The 15,429-nt window shown below is 46.8% G+C and overlaps 1 protein-coding gene across 2 annotated transcripts in view; it reads right to left on the bottom strand.

Annotated features, from left to right (window-relative positions):
• ANO7 (anoctamin 7) overlaps positions 1-15,429 on the bottom strand; it is a 492,742-nt gene that overhangs the window by 37,371 nt on the left and 439,942 nt on the right. For both annotated transcript variants that reach the window (XM_063915810.1, XM_063915811.1), the window contains exon 20: positions 5,270-5,409. In XM_063915810.1, coding sequence (XP_063771880.1) covers positions 5,270-5,409 — 140 coding nt within the window. The remainder of the gene's footprint in view (positions 1-5,269; positions 5,410-15,429) is intronic.

Genomic DNA, 15,429 nt, shown 5'->3' with positions numbered 1-15,429 from the left:
TACCCCCGGGATGAACACTGCTGACAGTGCGCTTACGTGATTCTCCGCCCAGCGAAGAATTCTGGTGGCTTCCGCCATCGCCACCCTGCTCCTTGTGCCGCCCTGTCGGTTTACATGAGCCACAGCGGTGATGTTGTCTGACTGAATCAGAACCGGTTGACCGCGAAGCAGGGTCTCTGCTTGACGTAGGGCGTTGTAAATTGCCCTTAGTTCCAGGACGTTGATGTGAAGGCAAGTCTCCTGACTTGACCACAGCCCTTGGAAATTTCTTCCCTGTGTGACTGCTCCCCACCCTCGGAGGCTTGCATCCGTGGTCACCAGGACCCAGTCCTGAATGCCGAATCTGCGGCCCTCGAGAAGGTGAGCACTCTGCAGCCACCACAGGAGAGACACCCTGGCCCTGGGGGATAGGGTGATTAACCGATGCATCTGAAGATGTGATCTGGACCATTTGTCCAGTAAGTCCCATTGAAAGGTCCTCGCATGGAACCTGCCAAAGGGAATGGCCTCGAATGATGCCACCATCTTTCCCAGGACTCGAGTGCAGTGATGCACCGACATCTGTTTTGGTTTTAATAGGTCCCTGACCAGTGTCATGAGTTCCTGAACTTTTCTATCGGGAGATAAACCCTCTTCTGGTCTGTGTCCAGAATCATGCCCAGGAAAGGCAGACGAGTCGTAGGAACCAACTGCGACTTTGGAATATTTAGAATCCAGCCGTGTTGCCGTAACACTTCCAGAGAACGTGCTACGCTGATCAGCAACTGCTCTCTTGACCTCGCTTTTATGAGGAGATCGTCCAAGTATGGGATAATTGTGACCCCTTGCTTCCGCAGGAGTACCATCATTTCCGCCATTACCTTGGTAAATATTCTCGGAGCCATGGAGAGACCAAACGGCAACGTCTGAAATTACCACAAATCTGAGGTACGCCTGATGAGGTGGATAAATGGGGACATGAAGGTATGCATCCTTTATGTCCAGAGACACCATAAAATCCCCCCCTTCCAGGCTAGCAATGACCGCTCTCAGCGGTTCCATCTTGAACCGGAACCTTTTCAGGTACATGTTCAGGGATTTTAAATTCAATATGGGTCTGACCGAACCGTCCGGTTTCGGTACTACAAACATGGTCGAATAATAACCCTTTCCTTGTTGAAGGAGGGGAACCTTGACCACCACCTGTTGAAGATACAATTTGTGAATTGCAGTTAACACTATTTCTCTCTCTAAGGGGGAAGCTGGCAGGGCCGATTTGAGGTATCGGTGAGGGGGCATCTCCTCGAATTCCAGCTTGTATCCCTGAGACACAATATCTATTGCCCAGGGATCCAACTGGTAGTGAACCCACTTGTGGCTGAAATTTCGGAGATGCGCCCCCACCGGGCCTAGCTCCGCCTGTGGAGCCCCAGTGTCATGCGGTGGATTTAGTGGAAGCCGGGGAGGACTTCTGTTCCTGGGAACTAGCTGTGTTGTGCAGCTTCTTTCCTCTGCCCCTGCCCCTGGCAAGAAAGGACGCACCTCGGACTTTCTTGTTTTTCTGTGATCGAAAGGACTGCATTTGGTAATACGGTGCTTTCTTAGGCTGTGAGGAAACATATGGCAAAAAATTTGACTTTCCAGCCGTAGCTGTGGAGACCAGGTCCGAGAGACCCTCCCCAAACAAGTCCTCACCCTTGTAAGGTAAAACCTCCATGTGCCTTTTTGAGTCGGCATCACCTGTCCATTGCCGAGTCCACAGGACCCTTCTGGCAGAAATCGACATAGCATTTATTCTAGAACCTAGTAGGCTAATGTCTCTTTGAGCATCTCTCATATAAAGGACAGCGCCTTTAATATGCCCCAGGGTCATTAATATAGTATCCTTGTCTAAGGTATCAAGTTCCTCAGATAAGGTATCCGTCCATGCTGCTACAGCACTACACACCCAGGCCGACGCGATTGCCGGCCTCAGTAAGGTACCTGAATGTGTATAAATAGACTTCAGGGTACCCTCCTGTTTTCTATCCGCAGCATCTTTGAGGGTAGCCGTATCCTGTGACGGCAGGGCCACCTTCTTGGATAAGCGTGTCAAAGCTTTGTCCACCCTAGGGGAGGATTCCCAGCGTAACCTGTCCGTTGGCGGGAAAGGATACGCCATAAGAATCCTTTTGGAAATCTGCAGTTTTTTATCTGGAGATTCCCAAGCCTTTTCACATAACTCATTGAGCTCGTGCGAGGGGGGAAAAGTTACCTGCGGCTTCTTTTCCGCATACATATGAACCCTCCTGTCAGGGACTGGGGTTTCCTCTGTGATGTGCAACACATCCTTAATAGCTATAATCATATAACGGATGGATTTAGCCAATCTTGGCTGTAACTTTGCATCATCGTAATCGACACTGGAGTCAGAATCCATGTCGGTATCCATGTCAATAATTTGGGATAGTGGGCGCTTCTGAGACCCTGTCGGCCTCTGCCACATAGGATCAGGCATGGGTTGGGACCCTGACTGTCCTAAAGGCTTCAGCTTTTTCTAACCTTTTATGTAAGGAATTAACATTCTCATTTAAAACCTTCCACATATCCATCCAATCAGGTGTCGGTGCCGTCGGCAGAGACACCACATTCATTTGCTCCCGCTCTGCTTCCACATAGCCTTCCTCATCAGACATGTCGACACAAGCGTACCGACACACCACACACACAGGGAATGCCCTTTTTGAAGACAGTTCCCCCACAAGGCCCTTTGGTGAGACAGAGAGAGAGTATGCCAGCACACACCCCAGCGCTATATAACCCAGGAATAACACAGTAACTTAATGTTAACCCAGTAGCTGCTGTATATTGTGTTTTTAGCGCCTAATTATGTGCCCCCCCTCTCTTTTTACCCTTTTCTACCGTGAACTGCAGGGAAGAGCCTGGGGAGCTTCTTCTCAGCGGAGCTGTGGAGAAAAAATGGCGCTGGTGAGTGCTGAGGGAGAATCCCCGCCCCCTCGACGGCGGGCTTCTGTCCCGCTAAAATACATCTCTTTGTGGCGGGGGCTCATACAGATATACAGTGCCCAACTGTATATATGAGTACTTTTGCCAACAGAGGTCCATATGCTGCCCAGGGCGCCCCCCCCTGCGCCCTGCACCTTTACAGTGACCGGAGTATGTGAGGTGTGTTTGGAGCAATGGCGCACAGCTGCAGTGCTGTGCGTTACCTCATGTGAAGAACGGAGTCTTCTGCCGCCGAATTCGAAGTCTTCTTGCTTCTCATACTCACCCGGCTTCTGTCTTCCGGCTCTGCGAGGGGGGCGGCGGCGCGGCTCTGGGATCGGACGACGAGGGTGAGATCCTGTGTACGATCCCTCTGGAGCTAATGGTGTCCAGTAGCCTCAGAAGCAGGACCTAGCTTCAAAGAGTAGGGCTGCTTCTCTCCCCATCTGTCCCACGATGCAGGGAGTCTGTTGCCAGCAGAGCTCCCTGAAAATAAAAAACCTAACAAAATACTTTCTTACAGCAAGCTCAGGAGAGCTCACTGAACAGCACCCAGCTCGTCCGGGCACAGATTCAAACTGAGGTCTGGAGGAGGGACATAGAGGGAGGAGCCAGAGCACACCAGAATCTAAATTCTTTCTTAAAGTGCCCATGTCTCCTGCGGAGCCCGTCTATTCCCCATGGTCCTTACGGAGTTCCCAGCATCCACTAGGACGTTAGAGAAACTTAATTTACACCAATATGCAAAATCTTTCCACCACATTGTACTCATTTTAGAGATATACAGTGTCCTTGCCTGATTCTATAAGTCTGGGCCTAATTCAGAGTTGATCGTAGCAGCAACTTTGGGGATCAGTCCGACCTGATCGCACGCTAGGATTTTTCGCTGCGCTGCGATCAGGTCAGAACTGTGCATGCGTATGCACCGCAATGCGCAGGCGTGTCGTACGGGTACAAAGTGGATCGTCGCTGAGCGATGGGTTTAACGAAGAGATTGACAGGAAGAAGGCGTTTATGGGTGTCAACTGACCGTTTTCTGGGAGTGTTTGGAAAAACGCAGGCGTGTCCAAGCGTTTGCAGGGCGGGTGTCTGACGTCAATTCTGGTACCGGACAGGCTGAAGTGATTGCAGCAGCTGAGTAAGCTCTGAGCTACTCAGAAGCTGCACAAAACTTTTTTGTAGTGCTCGGCTGCACATGCAATCGCACGCTTGCATAGCAAAAATATACTCCCCTATAGGCGGCGACTATCTGTTTGCAGCACTGCAAAAAATAGCTAGCGAACGATCAACTCGGAATGACCCTCTTTGTTAGCAAATGAGCAAAACCATGTGCACTGCAGAGGGGGGCAGATTTGGGTGGGGTGTGTTAAAAGTTAAAACTGAAATCTAAATTGCAGTGTAAAATTAAAGAAGCCAGTATTTACCCTGCACAGAAACAAAATAACCCACCCAAATCTAACTCTCTCTGCACATGTTATATCTGCCCCCCCTGCAGTGCACATGGTTTTGCCCATCTGCTAACAAAGTTACTGCTACGATCAGGTCTGAATTAGGCCTTATATTAGTCAGTTATCTGAGTGGAGAAGACTAGGTATATATTCTCTGGTGTAGACCTAGGATTATTTTTTGATGCCCTATTTGTTATCAGGTCCTGTGAGCATGAGAACGAATGCTGCATAGAGTTAGGGCAATACCAGTACAGGGGTAACAAGACCTTTAGTACAGCTTCTCGAGGTCTTCACCTATAGCAAGCCACATTTCCCATAAAGCGGTTCTCATTTACTCAGATGCCCCCACTGTAGTAAGTGTTTATCACCCCATGGCATTGCCTAGGATTATTAATGGACAGGACACTAAACTAACACACAAGCTATAACTCGGTGGTTCCAGAACAGGACAGCACCTGGCAGATAATATAGCCAGTATAAGCATGCAGGCAACCAGATTGGTAGCAGCAGGGATATTGTATATTACCTGCACTGTAGGGACAGACCAGAATAATAGAATGAGGAGAAGCAGCACATAATAAGAGCAGATACAACTAAACCCCATACCGCAGAATACTACATCCCTGGGGTACATTTACTAAGCAGTGATAACAGAGAAGTGAGCCGGTGGAGAAATTTCCCCATCAACCAATCAGCAGCTCTGTATCCTTATATAGTATGCAAATTATAGATGTTACTTCAGTGCTGATTGGTTGCCATGGGCAGCTTCTCCACTGGCTCACTTCTCCGCTGTTATCACTGCTTAGTAAATCTGCCTAAGTGCTTTTTAGCAACTTGACTATGTTTCAGTTTCTCACCCATCTCTAGGTACTCATCAAACAGTCCTCCATAACAGATTAATTTATAATCTCTTTCCCATGGTTTCTCTGTGTTCTTATCACTCTTCTTATCAGCCTTAGCAGTGGAGATTTTGCTGTGCCACCAGAGAGTCAGCTTCCTATATGTGAGAAGAATGAGGAAATATGTCAATCAAAAAATACAGTAGTGTTATCTGAGCTATAGCTACTTATTTGACATAAAACTGGTGTGACACTCCAAGACTAGTATATCTACAGTACATAATAATGCAATTGCACACCACAATCACAAATACAAGAGATTAGAAAACACACAACCATACTCAGTGTTTATATTTTGCTGGTTTTAATGATTATTTTGCCAGTAAAAATGGTTTTCAATTAATGGCTATGATTTTACTCAAGCAGTATTTATATATCAGCCAATTGGAACTCATGGCTTCATTCAGCATGGATTGCAGATCACAGACTGAATGCACACTGATTATGATTGCAATCACAAAACTGAGAAGACCTCTAGCCAAACCCACAATCTTATCTGCAATTATACAACCCCATCGCAAATCTAGGCCACTCCCATTGCATACATAGCTACAAATGCAATATTGCGGACATTCATTAAAATGACGAGAGTAAACGCAGCTCTTATACATTGATGTCAGCACAAAACTGGGATGGTTTGTTTCTTGTTCTATTCTGTCAGAATAATGTTAGGCAGGCATTAAGGGTCATGGTGTAACCACAATACATAGATGTAAAATGTTAAAGCAACAGTGTTGCTTACAATAATAAAAAGTTATGCACAACACTTCTAAAATGAGCATACACATGATAACATACATACCTAAAGAAAAGTGTTATTTTGTAAATTGGAAAACCCTAATTTATTTAATTAGACATGCAGCACATTAAACAGCATTCCCTGCATCAGTCCGCCGAGGGATGACACCAAAATGCCAGCTGCTGCTCAGTGGCAGGAGCCAATTGCTGCACTGTTACATTATGTGCAGCACTCGGCCCCTGTCACTGTGTAGGAGCCAGCACTGCAGGCACAGCACTCCCCGGGAGGAAGCGCGCACCTCTCAAACCCCACCAGTGACTACAAAAACGGGTGTCAGTCGGGACGCGAAGCCCCGCCCCTTCCTGCAAAGCACGGCCCCTTTTCAGGACCTTCAAATGTCAAAAACGGGTGCAGGGGAGTGAAGCCCCGCCCCTCAAGTGAAGCTACACCCCTTTCAAGCCAAGTTCCGCATCCTTTTCCTCGCTGCCGCACCGGGTGTCCAGGAGGTAAGTGACGCCTCTGCCCTGCATCACTGTGAACACTATCAGCTGCCTGTGGTTTTGCAATTATTAGCCTGTCCATCAGAACTTTTGCTGCTGCCATCAGTACTTCTACAGTCTGTGTAGCTACTCAGCCTGTTCTGTTAATGCATTTGCAATTTCTGCAATATTTTTTGCATATATTGTGACTGCAACGCCAATGACACACCCACTACTTTTTATCATTGCTAAATGCGATTGCTACTGTATTCGCAGATACCTACGTACAATTATGAAAACAAAACATGATGTGTGTGCACTGCCTTGTTTACGGTTGTGTACGAATTTGCAGTGTGCTGATAATCGCTCATTGATGATTATTTGCATTTCTAACTGATGGTAAATGAGGCCATTAAGAGTGGGAAACACATTTCAAATGATTTGTACTTGTAGGCATCTTTGACTGCAAAGGATCTTGTAATACACACTGAATCAAGAGATTTGAATACTAATGTGGTCAGGTCATTTAGCCAACATGTACAGTCGACTATACTCCTGGAAAAACGTAGGAGTGAGTCGGTACCTAGGGCAATAAGGTCTAAGGGCGAGGGATAAATGGCCGTAGACAACAGTAAGACTATGGCAAAACAGAAGAAATTTGCAAAAATTGTAAAAAGATATTACCCTGAAGTTCAAGAGGTGGGTGGATGTGCCACCACGGTCTGGTAAATCTATCAACAATGGAAGAAAAATTCCACTGGGGATAAAAAAGAAGGAACAGCAATCTGCCTATAAAAGCAACTTCATGATTAATTAGAGCATTAACTAAACGTAAGTTTTAATTAACCAAATAATCTCATAAAACATTATTATTATTTAAACTATATATAGTCCTTTATCAAGGGAGAAACCTGCGTCTTCCTATAAAACGTGCTATACATTTTTCTCTGTAGGTTTTCTGGAGCTCCTAATGGGTGATTCTCCAGAAAGTGAAAAATAGGATTTTGATAACCTACCGGTAAATACTTTTCTCCTAGTCCGTAGAGGATGCTGGGGATGACATCAAGACCATGGGGTATAGACGGGATCCGCAGGAGACATGGGCACTCTAAAGACTTTTCATTGGGTTTGAACTGGCTCCTCCCTCTATGCCCCTCCTCCAGACCTCAGTTGTAGGAACTGTGCCCAGGGTGACTGACATTTCGAGGAAAAGATTTACTTAAATTAGTGGTGAGATATCTACCAACTCACACCCTCAACCATGCCGCACACATGGCATTCAACATAACACACGCCAACAGGCATGAACCAATTGCAGCAACATGCTTAAACCAAGATAACACAACTTGTGTAACTGTAATAACTAAACTGCAGGTAAAGTACGCACTGGGACGGGCGCCCAGCATCCTCTACGGACTAGGAGAAAAGGATTTACCGGTAGGTTATCAAAATCCTATTTTCTCATACATCCTAGAGGATGCTGTGGACGACATCAAGACCATGGGGTCTATACCAAATCTCCAGTACGGGCGAGAGAGTGCGGATGACCCTGCAGCACCGATTGACCAAACTTGAGGTCCTCATCGGCTAAGGTGTCAAACTTGTAGAACTTAGTAAATGTGTTTGACCCTGACCAAGTAGCTGCTCGGCAAAGTTGTAATGCCGAGACCCCCCGGGCAGCCGTCCAGGATGAGCCCACCTTCCTAGTGGAGTGGGCCTTTACCGACGTCGGTAACGGCAATCCAGCCGTAGTATGAGCTTGCTGAATTGTATTTCTAATCCAACGTGCAATAGTCAGCTTGTAAGCAGGACAGCCAATCTTGTTGTGATCATACAGGACAAACAGAGCCTCTGTTTTCCGTATACGAGCTGTTCTAGCAACATAGATTTCTCTAACGTCCTAAGTGGATGCTGGGGACTCCGTAAGGACCATGGGGGGGAACAGCGGCTCCGCAGGAGACTGGGCACAAAAGTAAAGCTTTAGAACTACCTGGTGTGCACTGGCTCCTCCCCCCATGACCCCCCTCCAAGCCTCAGTTAGATTTTTGTGCCCGAACGAGAAGGGTGCACACTAGGTGGCTCTCCTGAGCTGCTTAGTGAAAAGTTTAGTTTTAGGTTTTTTATGTTCAGTGAGTCCTGCTGGCAACAGGCTCACTGCATCGAGGGACTAAGGGGAGAAGAAGCGAACTCACCTGCGTGCAGAGTGGATTGGGCTTCTTAGGCTACTGGACATTAGCTCCAGAGGGACCGATCACAGGCCCAGCCATGGATAGGTCCCAGAGCCGCGCCGCCGGCCCCCTTACAGAGCCAGAAGACAGAAGAGGTCCGGAAAATCGGCGGCAGAAGACGTCCTGTCTTCAACAAGGTAGCGCACAGCACTGCAGCTGTGCGCCATTGCTCTCAGCACACTTCACACTCCGGTCACTGAGGGTGCAGGGCGCTGGGGGGGGGCGCCCTGAGACGCAATAAAAACACCTTGGATGGCAAAAAAAATGCATCACATATAGCTCCTGGGCTATATGGATGAATTTAACCCCTGCCAGAATACACAGAAAAACGGGAGATAAGGCCGCCGAGAAGGGGGCGGAGCCTATCTCCTCAGCACACTGGCGCCATTTTCCCTCACAGCTCCGTTGGAGGGAAGCTCCCTGGGTCTCCCCTGCAGTCACTACACTACAGAAAGGGTTAAAAAAGAGAGGGGGGCACTAATTACGCGCAGTATTAAAAATACAGCAGCTATAAGGGGAAAAACACTTATATAAGGTTATCCCTGTATATATATAGCGCTCTGGTGTGTGCTGGCAAACTCTCCCTCTGTCTCCCCAAAGGGCTAGTGGGGTCCTGTCCTCTATCAGAGCATTCCCTGTGTGTGTGCTGTGTGTCGGTACGTTTGTGTCGACATGTATGAGGAGAAAAATGATGTGGAGACGGAGCAGATTGCCTGTAATAGTGATGTCACCCCCTAGGGGGTCGACACCTGAGTGGATGAACTGTTGGAATTACATGACAGTGTCAGCTCTGTATAAAAGACAGTGGTTGACATGAGACAGCCGGCTACTCAGCTTGTGCCTGTCCAGACGTCTCATAGGCCGTCAGGGGCTCTAAAGCGCCCGTTACCTCAGATGGCAGATATAGACGCCGACACGGATACTGACTCCAGTGTCGACGGTGAAGAGACAAATGTGACTTCCAGTAGGGCCACACGTTACATGATTGAGGCAATGAAAAATGTTTTACACATTTCTGATACAGGTTGAGTATCCCATATCCAAATATTCCGAAATATGGAATATTCCGAAATACGGACTTTTTTAACTGAGAGTGAGATAGTGAAACCTTTGTTTTTGATGGCTCAATGTGCACAAACTTTGTTTAATACACAAAGTTATTAAAAATATTCTATTAAATGACCTTCTGGCTGTGTGTATAAGGTATATATGAAACATAAATGAATTGTGTGAATGTAGATACACTTTGTTTAATGCACAAAGTTACAAAAAATATTGGCTAAAATGACCTTCATGCTGTGTGTATAAGGTGTATATGTAACATAAATGCATTCTGTGCTTAGATTTAGGTCCCATCACCATGATATCTCATTATGGTATGCAATTATTCCAAAATACGGAAAAATCCGATATCCAAAATACCTCTGGTCCCAAGCATTTTGGATAAGGGATACTCAACCTGTAATACGAGTACCACCAAAAAGGGGTATTATGTTCGGTGAGGAAAAACTACCTGTAGTTTTCCTGAATCTGAGAAATTAAATGAGGTGTGTGATGATGCGTGGGTTTCCCCCGATAACAACTGATAATTTCTAAAATGTTATTGGCATTATATCCTTTCCCGCCAGAGGTTAGGGTGCGTTGGGAAACACCCCCTAGGGTGGATAAAGCGCTCACACGCTTGTAAGAACAAGGGCTCTACCCTCTCCTGAGATGGCCGCCCTTAAGGATCCTGCTGATAGAAAGCAGGAGGGTATCCTAAAATGTATTTACACACATACTGGTGTTATACTGCGACCAGCAATCGCCTCAGCCTGGATGTGCAGTGCTGGGTTGGCGTGGTCGGATTCCCTGACTGAAAATATTGATACCCTAGATAGGGACAGTATATTATTGCCTATAGAGCATTTAAAAGATGCATTTCTATATATGCGTGATGCACAGCGGAATATTTGCCGACTGGCATCAAGTCTAAGTGCGTTGTCCATTTCTGCCAGTAGAGGGTTATGGACACGACAGTGGTCAGGTGATGCGGATTCCAAACGGCATTTGGAAGTATTGCCTTATTAAGGGGAGGAGTTATTTGGGGTCGGTCTTTCAGACCTGGTGGCCACGGCAACAGCTGGGAAATCCACGTTTGTACCCCAGGTCGCCTCTCAACATAAGAAGACGCCGTATTATCAGGCGCAGTCTTTTCGTGGGCAAGCGGGCAAAAGGTTCCTCATTTCTGCCCCATGACAGAGGGAGAGGAAAAAGGCTGCAGAAATCAGCCAGTTCCCAGGAACAGAAGCCCTCTCCCGCCTCTGCCAAGCCCTCAGTATGACGCTGGGGCTTTACAAGCAGAATCAGGCACGGTGGGGGCCCGTCTCAATGAATTTCAGTGCGCAGTGGGCTCACTCGCAAGTAGACCCCTGGATCCTTCAGGTGATATCTCAGGGGTACAAATTGGAATTCGAGACGTCTCCCCCTCGCCGTTTCCTAAAGTCGGCTTTACCGATGTCTCCTTCTGACAGGGAGGCAGTTTTGGAAGCCATTCACAAGCTGTATTCCCAGCAGGTGATAATCAAGGTACCCCTCCTGCAACAGGGAACGGGGTATTATTCCACACTGTTGTGGTACCGAAGCCGGACGGCTCGGTGAGACCGATTCTAAATCTAAAATCTTGAACACTTACATACGGAGGTTAAAATTCAAGATTGAGTCACTCAGAGCAGTGATTGCGAACCTGGAAGAAGGGGACTACATGATGTCTCGGGACATCAAGGATGCTTACCTTCATGTCCCAATTTACCCTTCTCACCAAGGGTACCTCAGGTTTATGGTACAGAACTGTCACTATCAGTTTCAGACGCTGCCGTATGGATGGTCCACGGCACCCCGGGTCTTTACCAAGGTAATGGCCGAAATGATGATACTCCTTCGAAGGAAGGGAATTTTAGTTATCCCTTACTTGGACGATTCCCTGATAAGGGTAAGATCCAGGGAACAGTTGGAGGTCGGTGTAGTACTATCTCAGGTAGTGTTGCGGCAGCACGATTGGATTCTCAATATTCCAAAATCGCAGCTGATTCCGACGACTCGTCTTCTGTTCCTAGGGATGATCCTGGACACAGTCCAGAAAAAGGTGTTTCTCCCGGAGGAGAAAGTCAGGGAGTTATCCGAGCTAGTCGGGAACCTCCTATAACCGAGCCAAGTCTCAGTACATCAATGAAATGGTTCTGGGAAAAATGGTGGCTTCCTACGAAGCAATCCCATTCGGCAGATTCCACGCGAGAACTTTCCAGTGGGACCTGCTGGACAAATGGTCCGGGTCGCATCTTCAGATGCATCAGCGGATAACCCTGTCACCAAGCACAAGGGTGTCTCTCCTGTGGTGGTTGCAGAGTGCTCATCTTCTAGAGGGCCGCACATTCAGGACTGGGTCCTGGTGACCACGGATGCCAGCCTGCGAGGCTGGGGAGCAGTCACACAGGGAAGGAATTTCCAGAGCTTATGGTCAAGCCTGGAGACATCACTTCACATAAATATCCTGAAGCTAAGGGCCATTTACAATGCTCTAAGCTCAGCAAGACCTCTGCTTCAAGGTCACCCGGAGTTGATCCATTCGGACAACATCACGGCAGTCACCCACGTAAACAGACAGGGTGACACAAGAAGCAGGGGGGCAATGGCAGAAGCTGCAAGGATTCTTCGCTAGGCGGAAAATCATGTGATAGCACGGTCAGCAGTATTCATTCCGGGAGTGGACAACTGGGAAGCAGACTTCCTCAGCAGACACGACCTCCACCCGGGAGAGTGGGGACTTCACCCAGAAGTCTTCCACATGTTTATAAAACTCGACAAGTATTGCGCCAGGTCAAGGGACCCTCAGGCAATAGCTGTGGACGCTCTGGTAACACAGTGGGTGTACCAGTCAGTGTATGTGTTCCCTCCTCTGCCTCTCATACCCAAGGTACTGAGAATTATAAGATGGAGAGGAGTAAGCACTATATTCGTGGCTCCGGATTGGCCAAGAAGGACTTGGTAACCGGAACTTCAAGAGATGCTCACGGAGGATCCGTGGCCTCTACCTCTAAGAAGGGACCTGCTCCAGCAAGGACCCTGTCTGTTCCAAGACTTACCGCGGCTGCGTTTGACGGCATGGCGGTTGAACGCCGGATTCTGAAGGAGAAAGGCATTCCGGATGAAGTCATTCCTATCCTGATCAAAGCCAGGAAAGATATAACCGCAAAACATTATCACCGCATTTGGCGAAAATATGTTGCGTGGTGCGAGGCCAGTAAGGCCCCGACGGAGGAATTTTTCAACTAGGTCGATTCCTACATTTCCTGCAAACAGGAGTGTCTATGGGCCTGAAATGGGGGTCCATTAAGGTTCAAATTTCGGCCCTGTCAATTTTCTTCCAAAAAGAACTAGCTTCAGTCCCTGAAGTTCAGACGTTTGTGAAAGGGGTACTGTATATACAGCCTCCTTTTGTGCCTCCAGTGGCACCTTGGGATCTAAATGTAGTTTTTGGGTTCCAAAAGTCCCATTGGTTTGAACCACTTAAATATGTGGGGTTAAAATATCTCACATGGAAAGTGGTCATGCTGTTGGCCCTGGCCTGGGCCAGGTGCGTGTCAGAATTGGCGGCTTTATCCTGTAAAAGCCCTCATCTGATTTTCCATTCGGACAGGGCGGAATTGAGGACTTGTCCTCAGTTTCTCCCTAAGGTGGTTTTCAGCGTTTCACCTGAATAAACCTATTGTGGTGCCTGCGGCTACTAGGGACTTGGAGGACTCCAAGTTGCTAGACGTTGTCAGAGCCCTGGAAATATAGGTTTCCAGGACGGCTGGAGTCAGAAAATCTGACTCGTTGTTTATTCTGTATGCCCCCAACAAGCTGGGTGCTCCTGCTTCTAAGCAGACTATTGCTCGTTGGATTTGTAGTACAATTCAGCTTGCACATTCTGTGGCAGGCCTGCCACAGCCAAAATCTGTAAAAGCCCATTCCACAAGGAAGGTGGGCTCATCTTGGGCGGCTGCCCGAGGGGTCTCGGCTTTACAACTTTGCCGAGCAGCTACTTGGTCAGGAGCAAATACGTTTGTAAAATTCTACAAATTTGATACCCTGGCTGAGGAGGACCTGGAGTTCTCTCATTTGGTGCTGCAGAGTCATCCGCACTCTCCCGCTTGTTTGGGAGCTTTGGTATAATCCCCATGGTCCTTACGGAGTCCCCAGCATCCACTTAGGACGTTAGAGAAAATAAGAATTTACTTACCGATAATTCTATTTCTCGTAGTCCGTAGTGGATGCTGGGCGCCCATCCCAAGTGCGGATTGTCTGCAATACTGGTACATAGTTGTTGTTACCAAAAAATCGGGTTATTGATGTAGTGAGCCATCTTTTCTAGAGGCTCCTCTGTTATCATGCTGTTAACTGGGTTTAGATCACAAGTTATATGGTGTGATTGGTGTGGCTGGTATGAGTCTTACCCGGGATTCAAAATCCTTCCTTATTGTGTACGCTCGTCCGGGCACAGTATCCTGACTGAGGCTTGGAGGGGGGTCATGGGGGGAGGAGCCAGTGCACACCAGGTAGTTCTAAAGCTTTACTTTTGTGCCCAGTCTCCTGCGGAGCCGCTGTTCCCCCCATGGTCCTTACGGAGTCCCCAGCATCCACTACGGACTACGAGAAATAGAATTATCGGTAAGTAAATTCTTATTTTTCAAAGCTCTAACCACATCTAGAGACTTTGACTCAGCGAACGTGTCAGTAGCAACTGGCACCACAATATAAATCAAAGAAAAAAGTTGAAAGCGCTGTCCACAATAAAAGAGTTTTTTATTTGATTAAAAATTATAAAATCACTATTCACATATATCCTTATCAATACTGATCTAAAGGTTTAGACATTGAAACATATTATAAACCATAGCTGTTTTCCAGTGGTACCTATTAGTGAAACAGTTTAAACACAGTGGGTAACTTGCATTAAATTGACACACTCTGCATCTAATTAAACAATTGTGTTAGATGTCATATACTATATACATATACTCCCGCTGGGAGGAGATATATAATTTAGATTTGTGGTGAACATATCTCTCCGGATATGTCTGGGACTGTTAACATTTAACCCTTCCAATTACGTTTATAGGAGGCTGCTCAAAGGAGTGAACCATCAAAAAGGAATAAACACTGAGGGGATTAGTATATGACATCTAACACAATTGTTTAATTAGATGCAGAGTGTGTCAATTTAATGCAAGTTACCCACTGTGTTTAAACTGTTTCACTAATAGGTACCACTGGAAAACAGCTATGGTTTATAATATGTTTCAATGTCTAAACCTTTAGATCAGTATTGATAAGGATATATGTGAATAGTGATTTTATAATTTTTAATCAAATAAAAAACTCTTTTATTGTGGACAGCGCTTTCAACTTTTTTCTTTGATTTATATTTAAACTATTGGGACTCAACAAACCCACTATTGAAAGCAGCAGTGCACAATTGAGAGGAGGTGTATTTTTAAGGAGCTGCACAGCTGACACACACAAGAGCTTAGCGCTTTCTAAAGTTTGAGGTTGCTTTTTTGGCACCACAATAGGTTGGTTTATGTGGAAAGAGGAAACCACCTTTGGAAGAAAATGTTGACGAGTTCTCAACTCTGCCCTATCTTCATGGAA

Source organism: Pseudophryne corroboree, chromosome 4, assembly GCF_028390025.1.
Source record: "Pseudophryne corroboree isolate aPseCor3 chromosome 4, aPseCor3.hap2, whole genome shotgun sequence".
Classification (NCBI taxonomy): Eukaryota; Metazoa; Chordata; class Amphibia; order Anura; family Myobatrachidae; genus Pseudophryne; species Pseudophryne corroboree.
This window is presented reverse-complemented; position numbering and strand designations above follow the sequence as displayed.